Raw genomic sequence first — 21,540 nt, forward strand, 5'->3', positions numbered from 1 at the left:
GGGGCCTAGGAAAGCCATAATGTAATCCTAGAAACAGTGATGACTGCCCAACTAACTATATGTACTTTACATTCTAATTATCTCATGCTGATGAGCACCTAGACTAATGAAAATGGATACTCAATTTACTTAATAAATATAGAATAAAATATTTTAAAGCACAAGTCTCTGGTGAAAATTAATAAAGGAAGCCTTTATGGTAAAAAGTTGGAAGCTACTGGCCTGGAGCCTCAGGTGAAAGAATTTTGGTTTAAAATCAGCACTAGGAATATACCTCTAGGTTCCTGACTGAGAAAGTAATTATAATTTATTCTTAAATCTTAAGTCCAGAGTTTCAAATTTAACTCTGGCAATGTAAATTTGTTATTGTGTACTGTAGACAAGTTTGAAGCAAAGCCTTCTCTCTTAAAAGAATACAAACATTTTCATAGCTTTTTAAATTGATTATGCACATGCAATTGTTTTTATCATTCACAGATCATCCAGAAGTGAATGAGATCCATGAATGTAATGTCTTAATCATCCCGCAGAATTCCAACCACCATTCCCACTGGAGATGTGCAGGTCTTTCTTTCTCCTGGTGTTTGCTGGGAACAGAGTCCACTTCTGGTATTTATAAGGTGTCCCTCCTTGCCTCTTTAATTATTCAAAATTCCTACCCTGCTTGCCTTCAGAATCTCTTCCCAAGAATATATCTGAAAAAAGAACAAATGCTGGTTAACAAAAGGGTTATCCATCTCTTCCAGGTTGATTTGAACTTTTATTAGGAATCAAAACTCTAAACTATGAGAAAAATGCAATTTTAATTAGTTGGTGAATATAATATCTTACAGATGCTGACAAATCTAAATCCCAACTGCCCCAAAGCAGCCCTCTGCATCTCCTTTGCCTACTGGCTACTCCCCTTGGCTGAGCTGCCTTCAGAATTGCCACATAGAATAAGCATCAACTTGACATCTTCTCCCTCCCACATCCCAATTTCCTCCTTCATTCCTCATTTCTGCTCATACCCCATCCAACTAGTTTCACATCTCCTTGTCATCTTTGGCTTCCCCCAGCCATGATTGTCCTACCATGACCTCATGCAGTAATTTTTCTATTCTGTTTCATGCCACATCCCCGGAGCACACGCCCATCACCAAGATCCAGAGGCTAAACAAGCTTCCTGACCTCCTTTCTTAAAGGATTTTGTTCCTTAGTCCCTGAAGCATGGTGACAAAACATTAATTTTCAAAATCATGCCACTCCCATGCTCTAAATTCTTTAATGAGGTATATTTCCATACAGTCCTCAATGTTCTGGCCCCAACCCACTTTCCAATCTTGTCTTATCTTCTTTCCCTCTATACAGCCCACTGGTTTTGTCTACCTGCTAAACAGGTGGTAGAATTGCCTGTCTTTGGCCTTCCTTTTACAATAGTTCCTCATCCCATTGGAGAGGAGGGCTCCACTCTTCGCTTGTAAAACATTTCCCCATGTTTTCAACCTTTAGATTATCTCTTCTCTTCTCTATGACTTCTCTGGAATAGAGATATCTTTTTCTCCTCTAAGCATCTAGAAGTCCAATGTTCTCTCTAGTTAGTATTTAAGCATGTACTGCCTTATAGTATTGGTTCCATTTTCTTAGTGTACAGGGTTAAAAGTATGTTAGACATAGCTATGACCCTTCAACTGAAAGTGGATCCCAGGCTTTTCTTCTGTGGAAAACACAACAGAAGCTGAGAGAAGGGGGGAAAGCTCTACCTAACAAAGGGCTTGTGGGCCAGCAGGGTAGGCTGAAAAGTCTAGGACAGTGGTTGGCATACCGTGACTCGCGAGCCAAATGCGGCTCTTTGGCTCCTTGAGTGTGGCTCTTCCACAAAATACCACGTGCGGGCGCGCACGGACAGTGCGACTGAAACTTCGTGGCCCATGCGCAGAAGTCGGTTTCGGCCTGGGCGAGTCTATTTTGAAGAAGTGGTGTTAGAAGAAGTGGTGTTAGAAGAAGTCGGGGGTGTCGGTGGGTCGGGCAATGGGAGACGTGGCACAGGCGGGCCGGGCCGCAGGATACGCAGCGCGGGGGACGGGTGATTCATGCACGAGTTGTGTGAGCCAGTCAGCCAGCTGTCTCATTGTGCAGTGGTTAGTGCTAGTGGCGTCCGCAAATCACGCGCGGGTGACAAAAGATAGACGAAACAAGTATATAAGACGAGTGTGGATGGGAGAGTTGGAAGGGGTCGACCTCAGCGAACATACCTCAATCAGATTGAGGACGTTTTTAGCAAAGGCCAGCTTAGGAGTACCCTAATGAAGTTAATAACAATGTACCTACCTATATAGTTTAAGTTTAAAAAATTTGGCTCTCAAAAGAAATTTCAGTCGTTGTACTGTTGATATTTGGCTCTGTTGACTAATGAGTTTGCCGACCACTGGTCTAGGAGAAAGGGGAGGGGAGGGGTACAAGAGAACCAGACTGAGGGCAGGTGAAGTGGTTGATCTGAGACATTTGGAGAGAGGGAAAAAAGTGTCTGAGGGAGAGTTTTTACAACAGAGTAAGTCTTGCTGTGCGCAATGGGGCAACAAGTTCTCCTTCCACCTCCTCACGAAGGCTTCAGTGGAGACTTGCATTGTTTAACAGATGTTTTCTTATTAAGTTAGATTCTGTTTCTTTTTTTATGTACTGTGTACCGATTGTTCGTGTCCCCTCCAAATCCATATGTTGAAGCCCTAAAGCTTAAGAGTGATGGTATTTGGAGATGGAGTCCTTGGGAAGTAATTACGCTTAGATGAAGTTATGAGGGTGGGGTACCCATGACATTAGTGGTTTTATAAGAAGAGGAAAAGCCAGAGATCGCCGGTTCTCTTCCACATGAGGAAACAGTGAGAAAACCACTGTTTATACACCAGGAAAATGGCCTTTACCAGGAACTGAATCAGCCAGCACTTTGATCTTGGGACTTCCCAGTCTCTAGAACTGTGAGAAATAAGTATCTGTTGTCTAAGCCACCCAGTGTCTGGTATTTTGTTATGGCAACATGAACAGACCAATATAATGTGACATTGTGTTGTGATAGGCTGTCAGATGGGGACAAGGAGGCCTAACTCTGTACACACACACACACACACACACACACACACGTATTATCATATAGTTTGTAAGTTCTTTTGGAAGAATAACTTTTACTTCTCAGTATCCATGCAATGCCAAGCAGTACTGTTTGTCTTTGGTATTCCTGAACCTTTGTGTCCCTCTTCACCCAATTCCAGTATACCAGTCATGGCCTCCAGCGGGTCTCCCAGTGAGGGCCATGTGTGCTAGTGACTATGCAAGGACATCCATTGGGGTTTGGGAAGAGAACAAAATGGAAAAACAACAACAAAACAACACCCAGACACATGTGCACATACACATATGCACACACAAATCCATTCTTTATATTTTTTGTTTGTTTTATAATGTACATGAAAAGTAGAATTGGCATATAGTAAGAACTATATGGCAATTACAGTATTAGAATTTAGATATCCTTTGAGAGGGTCTAGTTCAGTATTTCCTAGATAAACTTCAAAGAGGTGGTCACTTTATTTTTTAAAATATATTTTTATTGATTTCAGAGATGAGGGGAGAGGGAGAGATAGAAACATCAATGATGAGAAAGAATCATTGATTGGCTGCCTCCTCCATGCCCTCTACTGGAGATTGGGCCTGCAACCCCAGCATTTCCCCTTGACCAGAATCAAACCTGGGACCCTTCAGTCCATGGGCTGATGCTCTATCCAATGAGACAAACCAGCTAGGGCTAGTCACTTTAGAAATACAGATTTCTAAGCCCCACCTTAGACCTGCTGAATCAGCATAGGGTAAAGTAGGGACAAGACTCTGAAGTTTAACAAGCTCCCAGTTCACCCTGAAGCAATGCACCCATGGGTCTGCTGTCCACTGACATCTAACCCACTCGTTTTGCTGAAGAGGAAAGTGACTCTTAAAGAAGTAAATGACTTGCCAAGGACACAGCCAATTAGTAGCAAAGCCTCAACCAGGACCCACATCTCAGCCTTTGAATCCCATGCTTGTTCTATCCCCCGTATAATGTGCTTGCTTTTCAAGCTACGGGCATCGTTTTCAAGTTTCCCAGACTCTCCCTTCTTCCAGTCTATCACTCTGGACACTTCCCAGGGGTTTATTATCTGCGGAAAGACATCCAGGATGATGTCATATTGTTGCCTGCACAATCATGCAGAAATTGAGAAAGTTCAAGCTACGCCATGTGATGCTGCATAAGTGGCTTAATTTCCAGATGGAACTCACAGGGGGCAATATTTCAGCTCACTAAGTCATGTCGATTGAAAAATACAAAAGCTTTTGAGCTTTTGTAGATGTAAGAAAATCAAATGAAGGACTGCTAACATCCTCTTGCCAGCTTAGGTGAGTGGATGCGTGGTGGCCCTAGCACATAAAGAGAGAACTTAGGGGAAGAAACAGGTTTGGGAATTTGCTGATTCATTAGTTAACTTTTTGTGGAATAAATTACCTCAAAATTTAGCAGCTTCAACCCTGACATATTTTTTACCTCCTAGTGTCTGTGGATCACCAATCAGGCCCTGCTCAGCGAGGTGCCTTGGGCTCAGCATTCTCACAGATGTAATCAAGGTGTTGCAGTCCAAGCTGAAGACTTGCAAGCTCACTCCTGTGGTTGTTAGCAGAACCTAGTTCTCCCAGGGCTGTTGGACTGAGAGCCTTAGGTCCTCACTGGCTGTTGGCCTGAAACCTCCCTCAGTTCCTAGCCACAGGACCTCTCCATTGGGGCAGCTCAGAATATGGCAGCTGGCTTCCAGCAGTGTGAGCAAGAGGAGAGTAAGAAAGGGCAAGCAAGATGGAATCTAGACTTTTTGTAACTTGATATCAGGAGTGATACCCCATCACCTCTGCTATACTCTATCTGCTAGGAGTGAGTCACTAGGCCCAGCCCACACCCAAAGTGAAGGGATAACTCAAGGGCGTGAGTACCAAGAGGTGGGGACCAGTGATCATTGCAGGCCATCTTGGAGGCTGCCAACTGTGGGAGGACTAGGTGGGGACACTCGGCAGGAATTTGGACATCTGCATTTGAAGCTTTAGGGAGATATCTACTGGAGATACAGATCTGGGAGTTAGCCCTTTATGAGTAGGAGATGAAATCATGGGAACAGATAGAGTCAGCCAGAAAGAACATTTTAAAAAGTTATCCACTAATTACTAACTTCTAGAGAAACTTCATATTGATATTAAAACACAAACAAAAATATACTAACCAAAGCCATTTGTTACTCCTAACTTAAGACTTTCAGATTGGCCATGAAAATTTGGGTTAGTGCACGTGGCATCTTCTGGTACAATGGGAATATTATTAAGATTCTGAGAACAAGCTCATTCTCCACAAAAATTCCTTAAAAGAAGTGACTAATTGAAACCTGGAACATCTCCTGATGAAGAAAAATAAAGTCTAATTTGTCCTCCATCAGTTTTGAATTGCGGATCTGGTGGATCTCTCAGTGTTTCCAACAAGTTTTGGGTGATGGATATTATAAATATTCATACAATATGATTGATTGTAGTCATTTAAAGGCCTGTTCCCACGGGCCCACAATACTCATCCCCTTCATAAACACCAGGCCCAGGGTGTGTCACAGAAACCTTGGAGAGCGAGAAGTATGTCACAGTCACCACTGGTCCATGATCTTTCCTCCCACTGTGCTTTGCTTTGTGCTCATCGCTTCAGCCTGGAATGTTCTCCCCAGACTGTTCTGTGCAGCCAAATCCTACCCTCCCTTCAAGGCTCAAATCCCTTCTCTTCCATTAAGTCTTCCTAACTGGACCAGCCCACCCCACCTCTCTCCTCTCTGGACTCCTGTCATGGTGCCACCCATTTGGGGGACTAACTCCCAGCCATTTTCCATCCTTTCCTTTGTCTTACTCATCAGGGGTTGACAAAGTATGGTCCATGTGGCTAATCTGACCCCACTGCCGGTTTTTATATGGCCTGCAGGCTAAGAATGGTTATTACATTTTTAAATTGTCGGGGGAAAAAAAACCTCAAAAGAAGAACAGCATTTGTTACATGTGAAAATTATATGAAATTTCAATTCAACATCCATAGATAAAGTTTTATTTTGTCAATAAAACACTTGTGGAAATTTTCTTTCTTTGGCTTCTGGCCCCACAAAGCCAAAAATATTGATTATTTGTCATTTTATAGAAAGTTTGCTGACCTCTGCTATACACACTTGCTTTCTCCCTCCGTGAGGACACAATGCTGACACATTCTGATAGCTTCTGCAGGGTCTACCAGAGTCTGGAGCACAGAGCTGGTGTTTGTTGAATGCTGTTGAATGGAGCTGAGAGAAAATGTGTTTTTAATTTGTGATGGATACAATGTTATGTCCTTTCTTGCTGTCCAGGCCTTCTCTTTATTCCCCTCTGCTGCTGGGCTGGTATCTGTTATGTCTGGTAGAAAAAAAAATGACAGGGAATACCAGGGTGGGTCCCAGAACTCATGGAAAACACAAATGAAATAAAGTCTGGGAACCAGAACTTTTGTTTTGGGTGGGGAGGATCTGTTTGCTTTTGGGGATTGAGGTAATGAAAGTTATTTCAATAACATAATTCAACGGTTGTGCATGCTTTCTGCCAGAAGAATGGCTAGGCGAACCTCACTCAGGAACCCCATCTGCAAAATGTGAAGGGTAAACACTGAAATGTTGAGCAAATTCTCCCTCAGCAGAGCGCAAAACTATGCACACACCTAGGTTAGACTATGTGAGATGCGCAATATGGACACAGACTAGATGGGGATGTGACTGGAAAACCGAGGCAGAGAGGCAGGGACATTGACCTCAGCAGCTGTCATGATCCCTTCATGTCCCTGTGACTTTGTGACGGCCTCACAGAATACATGGAGCTTGCAAATAGGATGTGGTGTAGTTTCACATAGCAAGGAAGCTCAAGAGATGAATTTGTAGCTTCCAAGAACACACCAGAGAAGTGCTATAGATACTGGGTCCAATCTATATCAACCCAATCTTGCCTGAGATTTTTGTGGCAGATGGATGAGGTAGCTGTGATGAAATGAAGAGTGCCCTTGACTTGTATCAAAGGCATGGTTTTGAATCCAGCCCTGCCTCTAGTACTAGTTTTATGAATTGGAGCAAGTTTCTTAACTTTTCTGAATGTGCGTTTATTCATCTATAAAATTGAGGCAGAAGTATTTTCCTTTGTAAGTTTGTATTAGTTATCTATTCATGTACAACAGACTACCCTAATGATTAAGTGGCTTAAAATTACCATAATATATTTATTCTGTGGGTTTACAGGGCAATGCTTGAATCTTGAGATGGTGTAGTGGACATCTGGACATTTTTTTTGTGTGTGTATCTGACAAGCATCTATTCCCCAATTTTTGGCAACAGTGTTTTGGTCGTCCTTTATGGAGCAACTCCTTTCCTCTAGCATGCCTTCTTGTTGGGACATCCATCAGGCTTCTCCATCTTCCCCTGGCCAGAACTGTGGGCCAATTGGACCCTAGCCTTTGACTGTGAACCCTGAGAAGTGTGGCAGAAGGACCAAAATGGTTGGAATGGATTCACTCAAACAGTACCACACTGAAGAGATTCTCCATTTGTTTCTGCTGCTTCTACTCAGAACTGAGCTACTCTCCATTTGTCACAAAGTCAGGTTCAATGAGTCATCTTATGACCTGATAATACTTTAAGCAATTTTTAAAGACTTAAATTGTCCAGACTTAGTTTTCCTGCTTGTAGACAGAACCCTTGCTGACAGAGACATCTATTTAGGAGATATAAAGTGATGAGAATGGTCTGGAAGCTAAAATGTCAGAAGATTCCAGTTGATCAAACAACAAAAATTTAACTAGTTATGTTTTATATAACAGTTTTTAGGACACTGTACAAGTTTCCTTGAATAAGAAATGTAACCTTGTCCTTAAGGATCCATAATCCAGCTAGGGGAGAATAAGTACAATCACTACAGAAAAAAAATATATTTCACTATAACAATATAATAAATATCCCAATTGTCAGTACCTAACAGTGCTTGGCACATAGGAAGCATACTATCTACACTAATAAAAGAGAAAGATGCAAATTGACCATACCTTCATGATGCCCACCAGCCAATCAGGGGTGAGTATGAAAATTAACCTTATTGCCTCTGTGGAGACTGACAGCAGGGAGGAGGCAGCTCCCAGCACTGCATGGCCTGCTTGGCCATCACCACGGCGATCAGGGAGCAGGCAAGCACTGCCCACAGGCAGCTCCCAGCACAGCCTGCTTGGCCATCACCTCAGCGACCAGGGAGCAGGCAAGTGCGGCTGCAGGCAGCACCCAGCATGGCCTGCTTGGCAGTTGCTGCAGTGTGGAGCAGGCAGGCCCTGCAGAGAGCAGAGAACCACGGGGGGCGGGCCTAAGCCATCAGTAGGACATCCCCTGAGGGCTTCCGGATTGGAGAGGGTGCAGGTCAGGCTGGGACACACACACACACACACACACACACACACACCCCATGCACGAATTTCGTGCACTGGGCCTCTAGTAATTACATATTACAACTAATACACTATTAAATGAGTGATTCAGTTAATTAGTGCAATAAGGTCTGAATAAGAGAGAGCATATGAGCTAAAATTCCTCATGAACAAGGAGGAATTTGAGCAGATGCTCTTAGAATGGATCAAATTCTTTGAAATGGAGAGGAAGGATAAAGGCATTCTAGCCTATTAACTTATTTTGCAAACAGAGTTATAAACTGTGGTAAGTATGAAGAGAGGTGGCTTCTGAATCATCTGGCATAAGAAAATCTTATTGCAAAGACATGGATTTTCTTTATTTGTTACTGAACTTTGTTACTGGAAGCACACTGCTCTAATATATGTTGATTGCCTAGATAATGGGAATATTTCTTGTGTATTTAAAAATGCATTTCCCTTCAGTAATCAGGTTTTTGCACCCTTACCCTGCAGATTTTTTATCATTATAATTAATGGTGGAAGTCATGAGACTTATTGCCCAAAGAAAGGAGGATATGGGCTAGAGCAGTGGTCACCAACCTTTTGGACCTCATGGACCACCACTGGTCTGCGGACCACTGGTTGGCAACCGTTGAGCTAGAGCTCCCATGCCATATAAAGAAGATGCAGAAAGTCTTTCCCCTACTAGAGGAAGAGGCCAAGGAGAAAAGAGGAGAAGATGGGGACAAAGAGCAGAAGCAAATGTTTAATCTAAATTTCCCCCTTAGAGTGAAATCCTGGAAGGTAGTTTAGGGTTGAGGTAGGAATCATAGAAATATCCAGAAATGCTGGAATGGGGGCCTTGCAAGGCACCAATATATGCTCTTTGCTTAGTGGGAAAAGCCTGAGAAAAGTTGTGTTCAGTTGCTGCTGTCCAACATGACACTGAGTGGGAGTTCCTCAGAGAGAGTAGAGAGTGTCTCCCATGTTAGTGGAGTGTAGGGAAAGCAGGCAGGGTTCCATCAGCCCTGCTTCTCCTGAGTCACGGTCCCTCTGCTCAGACCCTTTTCCCAACCTGAACAACCCCCTTACCTCTCCCTGCCCAGGGAGCTTTTAGAAATGCCCTAGTGAAGGTTCCACTCCAGAAATCAGAACCATCGGGAGTTGGGTCCTGGTGTCAGACTTTTTTAAAGCTCGTAGGTCATTCTACTGTATAGCCATGGCTGAGAACCACTACCCTAAGTCTAGTCTAATCATGTGTTTGAAGTTAAGTTAAACATCACTTCCTCATGGAAGCTTTCCCTGATAGCCCCCAACATAAGTCAAATCCCCTTTTTATATGTCCTCCAAGCAAACGCCCAGTACTTCTCCCTCTTGGCATTTAACAATTGGGCCATTATTTATTTCAAGTAGACTGCCTGGAGAGAAACATTCTGCCTTGCTCTGCAAGGAGCTTGTTTCAACCATGCACCAACTGCTACACAGTGCTCAGCAAATAACTTCTTGAATGAATGATCAGCCTTGACTCAGCCAAGGGTGTGTGATCAAGGCTCCAATTTATGACTCTGCTAAGAGCATTTTAAACCTTAAACTAGACCCCATGTACTTATAGAACTATGGTTTGAAATGGGCTCATGGATTTGCAATTTGGTTTCTTCTCCACCTTCATGTGTCACAACAGATCAGCAGGCTCATTCATCATCACCATTACAACCTGTGTGGTCAACATTATTATTATTATTATTCCCATCTTGCAATTGGAAAAATGTTAAATAACTTGCCCAGGTGCCTATACCCTATTATCTAGGCACAAACTATTGCAAATGAGGAAAAAACCCCTTCAACAGGCTTCCTGTTTGTGCTGAGCTGTGATTTCTGGCTTGGCAGCTGGTGGCGGCTGATATATGGGGATTTTCTGGGGGTCTCCAGTTCCAGCGGCCAAGGCCCAGGGTGCGATGTCCTGACCTCCTAAATCGTTATAGGGTGCAGAGAACACCGGGCCTTAAACATATAAAGATGCCATTGCCATAAATACTATATTCTCCAAAGTCACAGTGCTTTGCTTGTCCTGGACAGGCAGCTGAGTGTGTGTGTGTGTGTGTGTGTGTGTGTGTGTGTGCTCTCGCGGTTTGGGGCAGGTGAAATAGGGTCATCCAGGAGAAGCCCAGTCTTAGCTTTGGGCTGGGCAAGAGGACCATCTCATCACAGCCCCTACCCCAAATCCCAGGTTTCAACATGCACAGGCCTATGGGGCAGAATCACACTGAGGCTACTGGAGTATCCTGAATCCAGCCTGGCTGGCTTGAACCAAGCCTCAGAAGAGCTGTGCCTGGGCCCCCCTCCCCGACCCCCGCCTGCACATCAGTCCCTGCCAAGGCCCACGACCCTTCGGGCTCCTGGCCTCAGCGCAGGCGCCGCTCCGGCTCCGTTCCCTGCCCAAGAGGCGCTGTAAAGAGGCACAGGCAGCGAGGACAGGTCTCATCTCGCGCCGGGGCCGCCTAGGCCTCCAGGGCCGCTGTCTCCAGCGCGCGTTCTTGGTGCAGGTGGCACAGCTCTCCGCGCGGGCCGGGGTTCCCAGATCACGAGAGAGACTCATCTTGGGTCTTGACCTCACAGCCGCAGAGCGGGCTCCACCGCTGCTCCACTTCTTCCCATTCCTTCAACTTCTCAGCCTTAAACGAACAATCCCAGGCCGGGCAGGACCCGATCACCTCAGCCTCCTCTCACTGCACTAATCCCGCGAGCGAGGGAGGCCCCTGCGCCGAGGCGGTGGCTGGCAAAGGGGAGTGGAAAGGGAGGATGGATGGGGCCGAGGGGTGGGGTGGTGATGAGGGGGATGTAGGAGGGGGTGTCATTTTCTTTTTCTTTCTTTTTTTAAAAAAAGTATTTCTCTCGCGAGAAACCGCTGCGCAGACGATACTTGAAGAGGTGGGGAAAGGAGGGGGCGCGGGAGCCGCGGCAGAGACTGTGGGTGCCACGGGCGGACAGGCGGCCACAGCTGGAACAGCTGCGGGCGGAGCGGGGCAGCGGCTGCTGCGGCCAGGACCGAGGGACAGCCGCCGCCTCCTCGGGAGCCGGAGCCGCCGTTTTCCCAGTGGGTGCAGCCGGGGTCCCGGCAGGGGTCGGGCGGCTACCGGGGCTGGAGGGGCGGCCACCGGGGCTGGAGCTCCAGCCACCGAGGCTTTTGCGTTGGCGCCGCGGCGAGGACGGGGATGGGGGTGAGGGGCTGTCCCAGGACGTCCACAGCTGGTGCTGGCCCCCTTCTGCCTGACAGCTTCCCGGCCCGGGTCTCCCGGTGCCCGGCTCCGAGTCAGATGCTCGGGGGGCGGTGGCAGCGCCCGCAGCCGGCCTCGGACGGCGCGGCGGGCTTCTAGCCCCGCGGCTTGGCGGAGGGGACAGGCTGGGGAGCTGGGCGTTCCGAGCGCGCGACGCGCGCAATCCGTGCCATGAAAAAAGAAACCCAGCGAACTGGCCCCCGGGCGCAGGGACCTCTCCGGACCTGGGTACTTTGCGGCGCGCTTTCCAGGCGGCGCCCGGGAGGCCGTGGGGTTGGCCGGAGCCACTCCTGCCGGGGGCCTGGGCTTTTCAGCCAGCTGTGGACCAAACGGTCCTCACTTACCCAAAATAAGTGCGCCACGCGCAGGCGGCGCGCGGGCTGGGCTGGGGAATGGGGACCGCGAAGCTGCAGCATCCCGATGCCCTGAATGACTCCCCGCCCGGGCGATTTGTCTGTTGCAGCTGGCACGGGCCGCCCGAAGTGGGAGCAGCGCCTGGAGAAGGCGGGAGGAGCCCGGCCCCGCGGACGGGCGGCGGGAGAGCGGGACCCCGGCGGCGCGGCGCGCGTGAGGGCGCAGCGGCGGCCGCGGAGCAGCCCCGGGCGCGGCGAGAGGCGGCGGGAGCCGGCGGCCGCTCGACACCATGCGGCGAGGGGGGCTGCTGGAGGTCGCCCTGGGATTTACCGTGCTCTTAGCGTCCTACACGAGCCACGGGGCGGACACCAATGTGGCAGCTGGGAACGCGAAGGAAACCCGAGCCAGCCGGGCCAAGAGAAGAGGCGGCGGCGGACACGACGCGCTGAAAGGGTAAGGCAACGGGGCAGCTCCTCCGGGGTGGGTCTCCCCTCCCTCTCCTCCAGAGAAACTGAGGGGATGGACTCCCGACCGGGGAAGTGTCCCTCACAAGACCTCCTGGGGGCACCTTAGAAGTGCAAGGGTTACCCGGTCCTCTACGCATTCGAGGATAAACCACTCCAAGGATTCCTGCCCCAGAGGCGAGGTCATGGTTAAAAGGAATCCTGGGCCATTGTCGAGGCCGATTTTGGGAGGCCAGAAGGGTTCTTTGAGGAAGAAGGGGAGGAGCTGCGACTGAGAGTAGAGAAGTCCATTCCTTTCCCTTCATACCAATCCGCTTGGGTTTAGGGGAAAGTACTTTCCTGTGGGCATCTTTGCAGATGCTCCATTTGTAAGGGAGCACGGGCAGGGAGGGATTCCAGGGACAGGAGGAGAAGACACACAATGAGTGGTCAGCGTCCTCTAAGTCGTGCTATTAAAATTAGGGAGTGAGTTTTCTGAGTAGCAGTGCTCTTCAGAGGTCTACGCTGGAAGCACAGCAGGGCAAGAGTTTCTGAGAGCTTGTTTCTGGGTTGTAAGGAGTTCTCATTTCACCGGGGCACTAACGCTGCTGTGGCCCAGCCTTAAAGGGTGTTTTAAACCAGTGGTGTATGTGTTGGGTGCATGCAGCTGGGCACTTCACCAGCTTCCTATGCCCCTGTTACAGAAACTGTTTCAGCAGGAACTATTTAAATTAGGCAGCTCGACTGTATAGGGAATACACTTCTTTTAAAATTGTTCAGATTGAGAAAGAAATTCCTTTCTGCGGTTAACTTCAAGCCTCCATAGGAGCAGCAGGATGGACTGTAAATGACCCATTTTATCTCCTGGGAGGAGCCTATTAAGTGAACCCAGACGGGAAATACTCAGAGGCTTTCCATGAAGTGCTTATGATTCTCATTGTTGCTCTTTTTTTTGAATAGTTCTGTAGCTTGATTATAGGGCCCTGAGTGACCAAGTGATGTTGTCTCTGGGATATGTGGCTGAACAGTTCACTTATTATTTCTTGTTATGGGCTGTTTTAATTATATCTGTAGTGACATTTGTGTTTGTGTGGCCCAGGTAGGGAATAAAAAGTGCACTAAACTGACAGATGGGTTTTTGAATCCTGATCTGGACTGGGGACACGATGACTGTCAGAGCCACGCACTTAGACTGTGGTAAAACATGTGTGGTTTCCCGACCCCAGGAAATAGTTACGATTAATTTAGTTCCGTCTTGGTCTGTGTGGGATTCCGCCAGTGCTGGAAAGACAGTTTGCCTACCAGGTGAAGCCGGATCCTCATCAGGCAGCAGGCACTGATTGCTCTGTGTGTGAGGCCCATTGCAAGTTCAATAGATGGACCGAAACTCTGACTTTTCATATGTTCTCAAAACGACCTAATTTTTCCAGCATTTTTCCTTCAAAAATATTTCTGCTATGTAATCTTACCTTGATATCTAAGCTTGATGCCATGGTTCCGAGAGAGAGAGAGAGAGAGAGAGAGAGAGAGGAAGTGGGGTTTAATTCTGTGGATGAAAGTCTGCAGGAAGACATTAGGCCCGGCCAGACAGACATTTGTCTCATCTCTATGTGCTGTCACCAACCAGGGTGTTTCCTGGGGAGGCACAGACTCAGTGTGGAAACAGAAACTACTCCGTGTGGAAACAGAAACTAAGCTCTGCTGCTTCACAGGATGTCCACACTTTCCCTCACACCAGCGCTTCCTTCTGTTGGGTTTTACGTGTTTATGACTAGAGAGAGACAACCCTCTCTGTTCCTCGTAGGATTTGCTCCCTAACACAGATGTTACCGTAGTGCAAACTATTTATAAAGCCTTCCTATAAACATGATATTAAATAGAACAGCAATTATGGCTATTCCTAATTCTCATGTTACCTTTAAGATTTTACATATAGACATGTTTTAAAAATAATTAAAATTAACCTTTATAGTATAAATATTATATGTTTGTATGATATGATATAATATAATAATGAACCTTTATAATATAAGGGGTTTTATTGTTATTCTCATGTTATCTATTTGGGGAGGTAAAAATGATAATTTAAAAAGATATACAGTTAAAAGTATTGTTTTACTTAGTACTCAGAGACCATTTTCTTGGGCATTTAAAAAAATTATAGGCATATACATATACATATACAAATACATGTACACATGAATATATATGTATATATACACACATATAGGTGTGTCCTTTTTTTTTTTTTAAAAAAGTTCTTTATTGTTGGAAGTATTACAATATGTCTCCCTTTCCCCCCATTGGTATGTGTTCTTTTTAATTCATGTACATACTGTATTGAACCTTGCTCACTTTCATATGTTAGTGCATCCATCTATAAACTTATATGGATCTACCTCATGCATTCTCTTGGCATATAGAATTCCATAATGTGGCTGGTACAGTTCCCTAATGATAGCTCTTTAGACTATATCATTTTTGTGTGCAATTACCAACATTCTTCTACATACCTACGTGTGTACGTGTGCAAATTTATATGTGGTGTAAATGAATAAAAATAGAATTGCTGGGTCAAAAGTTTTCCGATTCATTTTAAACAAATGCCAGTTCTGATGTTAAATTTGAATAGCATTTAAATGTATTCTCTCTGCTCACTGCTATTACAGTCTCCCATGAATAAGTCTTTGAACCATGCCCTGCTGCATAAGTCATCAGGGAAAGCAGTTGTGTGTTACATTTTTCCAGTTATTGCTTAAAATTCTATTTTTGCTAGTTAAAATAGTACCAGCTTTAAAACTAACCTCTTTGACTAAAGTAAAACCTGTTTACCATTTTAATGGAAATGCACCATTTATGAAGTGAAAGTGATTTGTAACCCCTGAGTCTGCCTGATGCCCAGTTGGTGGCAGCAACTTTCAGCACCTCGCTAATATTTCCTCTAGTTAAAAGGCACTTTAAGCTCATCAGTGTCGGTGTGCGCTGGCCTAATCTCTCTTACAAACACTGCCTTCTTGTCTTTCCCTGAGGTGACAGGTGGCTACAGGATTCGCCTTCATGTTCTTGGTACGTATATGTATTCGTATCCTGTCAGCTGCCTCACTTCACAGGCTAGGGACTGCCTAGCTTTACCATCTGGGTGTATAGTCTTAGCTTGTCTTCTTCTCCTCCCATCCTGTTGCAGGTGTTTTTTTTTTCTTCCCACTGGGCAGCAGAAGTTGTTCCACAGTGGAAATTTAAGCATCCTCAAGTTCCTTCCCAGTTTTTGCTGTGTTTTCTTAGAGTAAATCGCCAATTTCTGTCTTTACAGGAATATTTTTAAATGGAGTGAGTGTGGTCTGCATTTACTCTGCAAAAATTACATTTTTCTCGATTTTGAAATGAGAATTTTGCAAGTTTCAAAAGTGTTTTCAAATAATAAGTGTATAGTAGTTTTCTTTTGTTTGGCCATTGTTAATTTGTGTGAAATGAGTTTATGAGAAATAATAAAATTCTAGCTTTGTTGTTGAAATTTCAGTCCATCACATTTTTTTCTCAGCCAAATTCTTAACTTGTGTGATTAGGCAAAAAGTGTGGGGGACAATCCAATAAAAAAAAAAACCACCAAATGCACAACTTTACTTGACTAGGAGTAGTTATGCGCTATTTATTTATGATTGCCTTATTGCTTTAGCTCCCAAATAAGGAAATATTACAGTTTCCTGTCAAAGGGGAAAAAGAAATCTTTAGAGTGGAACCCCTGCCCCTAAATCTCTGATAAGATGAATTGAGAAGTTTTATCCTTGTTGCCTGGTTTGTGAGTGTATGAGACTGGTTGTGTTTCACACAATTTGTCCCCTTGTGCGTGACTCCTTTTGGTCTTTGTTTATTTGTTTATTTTTTCCAGAGGTCTTGTTCCCAGAAAAATACACATGGAACAGTTCATACACAGGGTAGATTATGTGACGGCAAACTCCTAGGGATTAATTACACAGAAGTCTGTTATTAAAATAAAGAACGTTAACAGGGAACACAGAAAAAGTTCTGTAGACTTTATAACGCCCATTTTACTTTACAAAGAGGACTTTAAGGCTTCACCTGAAGTCAGATAGGCTAATCATTAAATATGGCTAAAAGACTCCTGCAGTGGTATGGTTTGTCCTTGCATTTATTGAAAAGATTAAGCTAAAATATTGAGGCACCATTAAAAGAGATATTCTTAAGTAGAAGGCTTCAGTAATTCCACATTTTAAACAAGAAGATGGAGACACAATATTTATTTATGTGACTCATTTCATAACATTTAAGACAGTGGTTGTTGACAAAAATGCATAAGTTGTTGATATTACAAATTAATTAAAACATGTACCAGTCTCCTTGAGATGGGGTTAGGGCTGATGGAAACAGAAATACAGATATCTGTCCAAATTTATTTGGAATTATAAAGATTAGTGAAATGTTTCTTTCTTGTCTTGTGTAGCAGATACTTAACAAGGTTATAGTATTTTGCCAGTGACTCTAAGCAAGCAAAATACTGAACAAATTATTAGGCTCTTTACACACTAGTTTGTTTGCTTTATCCTACAATAAACCAGGCAACCAATCTAAATAATTTGGGAATATGAGCCTTAATTTTCAGTGTGAAAATAAGGTTTTAAATATGTTTTCTTGAGCTCTACTAACATTTTTTTCTGTTTCTAGAGACTAACCCAATAAATGGGGCCCATTCGAGCAACTTAGAACTTTTTCCCATAATTTTGTTTTTAGAAAGCTGAAATCAATAATGTATCAGGCCTGAGTTATATGGCAGGCATATGAGAGTTAAATGTCTCAAGAGTGTTAAGCTTGATTTTCCCATTAGGTTGTAAAATCATCAAAGGCAAGAAAGCAGTCATAAGCACTTTAACATTACGTTATTGTTAGATGGGAGTCCAGAGAGTTCATTAACTCAGGAAGCCTTGATTGAAAGCCATCCTGAATTTAGGTGCGTGGAATGCCAGAGACATACAGCCATGGCCCCGAGGGGCTTAATATTTGCGAGCACAGTCAGATGCATTACAGGAACCAAGAGTCAACAGAAAGATAGTAGAGGACATGGGATCTAGGATTAAGTAAAAACAAATAATAAGAACAATTGTTGCAGTGGCAGGTGACATTTAGATGACATTTATGTACCAGGCACTGCTTTCAGTGTTTTACAGATGGGACCTCATTTGATGCCCACAGCATTTCTATGAAATGAGTCCTTTTATTAGCTTCCTTTTGCAGCTATAAGATCTGAAGCACACAACGGTTAAGTTTTAAAGACATATTTTTAATATTTTTTTCTTCATTATTTTAGTCCTGCTTTTGGTTTTTCATTCCACTGGACAAAAATGTGGGGCTAAAACATTGTAAAATTCCCCTTAAAATTTCTAATATTTCTTTGTGCCCGATCTCAGGCATAGTTAATAACATGATAATATTTTGTCAAACAAGAAAATTTCTTTAACATTTCTGCAATAACATAATAGAACAGAAGGAATTAAAGAATGTTAGATCTGGTGGGGTCTTTGGATGGCACATATCTTATATTTTAACATTATACCTTGACTTTTATTGAGAGTGGTAGGTAACCATCACAGGCACTCTCCTGCATCACCCAAGGTTCTGAGCTAGAGACATTGCTCATGATGTCATTCAGAATCTCTTGCGCTCATGTGCCATGTGAGAGATTTTTCTCAGAATCAAGTTGCAAGAGAGACTTCTCTTTCCAGGAGAGGCTGCTATGTGTCTTAAATTCTTAAGACCCAGTATGATGAGTTACTGAATTCTTTCATTTTTTACCTTGGTTGCCTGCAAAATATAATTTTTACATTAAATTGCAGGAATAATGGTAAAGAATAACAGGTTCTGATATATCCCTCATGATTGCACTTTACATATGTTTATTCATTTAACACATACCTTCTTGAAGAGGGAGATTATACCTACTTGCCCATTAAACAGATGAAGAGATGGAGGAATGCAGAGTTCTAGTAATTATTCCAGAGATATAAATTAGTAAGAGGTAGAGTTGGGAAATCTGTCTTCATAGTCTGTGCTCTTAACCAATGTGCTGCACTGCTTCTCCAGTGTAATAAATCTGATACCTGGTAAGTTTATTCTTTTTTCCATAGTCTTGAATCTTTCATTTCCCCAAAATCTTCTCCTACCATTGCTTCGGGGAAAGACTCAACATTTATTGAAGGCAGATGCAGTCACATGACAAAGGAAGCGTCATTGTGGAAATTGGATTAATCAGAAAAGACTTCAAAGTGAAAGTCTACCAGGGCTCAGCCAACTGTGGACCAAGCTTCCTGTTTTTTATAAATAAAGTTTTATTGAATCAAATCCATGCCCATTGTTTACATATGATCAATGTCTGCTTTCACACTACAGGGATAGAGTGGAATAGTTGAGACAAAGATTGTATGGCCTGGAAAAAAAACAAATTATTTGCTCTTTGTCTTTACAGAAAAAGTTTGCTGACTTTTGTTCTATGTGACAAATAAGTGACTGTCAGGACTGAGAACTTCTTAAAGGCGGTTTCCTTTTTTGTTTTATTTATTACTGGGAATAATTAGGAGCCGGGCATATGGTAGGTGTTCAATATTTAATTTTTGAATGCCTGGCCATTTTAATGGACTGGTTGACAGGATAAGGTAAATTATATAAATTAGAGCTCAAAGGACGTATATGAGAGAAATGAAGGAAAATTTGAGTGGAAAAGGCACAAAGTGAAAAGAATATAAAGTGTTTGTGCTCATGGGCAGGGCTTGCATTGCCTGGCTCCCAGGGGCCCAGCTCACAGCGTAGCCTGTGAGAGTAGTGCCTTTGGAGTTGGATAATATGCAATCTTGTGAGCCTGTCCATAGACTGACATTGTCAGGCTGGGAGAGGAGCTAGAGGACACATACCATCACTACCTGATCGCGGGAAAGGTGAAGATGGTGAGTTAGTAAAGGATTTTAAGATGGGAACATGATCAGATCTTTGCCACTTGGCAGAAGTGTGGGAGGCGCATGGTTTAGAGAATAGAGAGACTAGAGGCAGGGAGATTTGGGGGGCTAACATGGCAATCAGGGTGAGCATGGACGATGGCCTAAGCAACGGCAGTGGAGGGGTTAGAAGAGGCTCAAGGTGTTCCAGAAGTAACCTGGCCAGTACTCAGCCACTAAGTTGTGTGAAGCAACGTGGGCGAGGCACTTTGTACCACCTCCATGTACCATTAAAACTTATTACACATGAAAACATTATAGCACCATTAATGAGAAATGAAATCATTCCAAGTCCCTGTACTACAAGGAAACAAGCTATTTTCATCTGTGTTTTGCTTATCTTATTGCTATGTAACCAATTACCCCCAAACTGAGTGGCTTAAAAGAACAACAATTTTATTATTTCTTATGATTCTGCAGGCCAGGAATTTGGACAGGGCACAGTGGGGAACCTTGTCTCTGCTCCCTGCAGTGTCACTGGGGCTGGAATGAGCGAGGACTTCTTCACGTGTGTTTCTGGTTCTGTGATTGTGGACTGGCGCCTGCAGCCCTGTTTACTTTGGTGTGGCTTAACTAAATGGACAGATAGAGGAGGGGAATAAAGGAAGCAAAGAGTCACTTGTCTGGCTCTTTTGGGGGACTTCCAGGTTTTAAAGCTCTCTCCGATGTGATCTCCTGCCTGGGCCTGCCCCTGGGGATGGAGCCACGTGGTGTGTTTTTTCAAATGGGGAAACTGAGCCCCAGGTGCAGCGACCAGGCCTCGCTCAGGATAAGTGTCTGTTGTAGCTCGATCTTGAACAAGAGCTTCTTGACCTGGGTCACATGCTTTAACCCCATATGTTGACTGCAGAACTGACTTGAATGGCTGAAAGCTGGCTGGAAGGGCTGGATGGGTGCATGTGTTTGGATCGTTGGCTGCGTTCCTCACATCTTCATGTCGTCTCAGATCGGCCCCCTCTCACATGGCCTTGTGGCAGACTCTCCAGCAGCGTAGCCAGACCTTTTACATGGAAGCTGAGGATTCCAAGAGTACAAAAGTGGAAGCTACCAGACTTCCTTCAAACTTACCCTGGGCTTGCATGGCCTGGAATTCCATGCAAGTCACAGGCCTTGTCTGAGTTCAAGGGCATGAACAAAAAGCCATAGTTTTAGCATGGATGGAACTGGAGAGCATTATGCTAAGCGAAATAAGCCAGTCAGAGAAAGATAAATATCAAATGATCTCACTCATTTGTGGAATATAATGAACAACATAAACTGATGAACAAAAACAGATCCAGAGACAGAGAAGCATCAATCAGACCGTCAAACCTCAGAGGGAAGGTAGGGGAGGGTGGGGGTAAGGGGGACTTGTATGTATGCATATAAGCTTAACCAATGGACACAGACACCAGGAGGGTGAGGGAATGAGTCGGGGGCTGGGGGGGGGCAATGGGGGGGGGATAAGGACATATCTAATACCTTGATCAATAAAGAAAAAAAAAGCCATAGTTCCCCCCCGCCCCAGGTTCTTTATTTTTTCCATCACTATATATCTACTCTATGCCCTCATCCACCTCCACTCCCCTCCCCCGAAATCACCGCACTGTTGTTCTAGTTCTTTATGTGAGGAGCAGCATGTGTCTGCAGGAAGGGGAGGAATTGGGGAGGACATTTTTGGAGACTAGCTATCAAAGTGAAGGAATAGGTTTTGGGGAAGGATAATTAGATGTTTAAGATTGTTGTTGCTGTTGTTATTGTTAATCCTCACCTGAGGATATTTTTTTCCCATTGATGTTTAGAGAGAGTGGAAGGGAGGGGAGACAGAGAGAGAGAGAGAGAGAGAGAGAGAGAGAGAGAGAGAGAGAGAAACATTGATGTGAGACTGACACACTAATTGGTTGCCTGGCCAGGGCAGATGTTTATGTTTTAATCTAACTTGATTGAGTCTGATTGGCTTAGTTCCCCACTGAAGATGTATCATGGTGTTTTGCTACTGTGACTGCATAATG

General features: G+C 44.4%; 1 protein-coding gene and 1 long non-coding RNA gene across 2 annotated transcripts in view; both read left to right on the plus strand.

Moving 5' to 3' along the window:
• Positions 1-12,397: 12,397 nt before the first annotated feature.
• Positions 12,398-21,540, plus strand: part of FBN1 (fibrillin 1) — a 236,126-nt gene continuing 226,983 nt past the window's right edge. Inside the window, exon 1 of the mRNA XM_006085996.3 lies at positions 12,398-12,561. Coding sequence (XP_006086058.1) covers positions 12,398-12,561 — 164 coding nt within the window. The remainder of the gene's footprint in view (positions 12,562-21,540) is intronic.
• LOC106696662 lies at positions 14,818-18,902 on the plus strand. Its single transcript, XR_001347606.2, has 2 exons — positions 14,818-15,617; positions 18,689-18,902. It is a non-coding gene; the product is annotated as an uncharacterized LOC106696662 (long non-coding RNA).

This window comes from Myotis lucifugus, unplaced genomic scaffold, assembly GCF_000147115.1.
Source record: "Myotis lucifugus unplaced genomic scaffold, Myoluc2.0 scaffold_23, whole genome shotgun sequence".
In the NCBI taxonomy this organism is placed as follows: Eukaryota; Metazoa; Chordata; class Mammalia; order Chiroptera; family Vespertilionidae; genus Myotis; species Myotis lucifugus.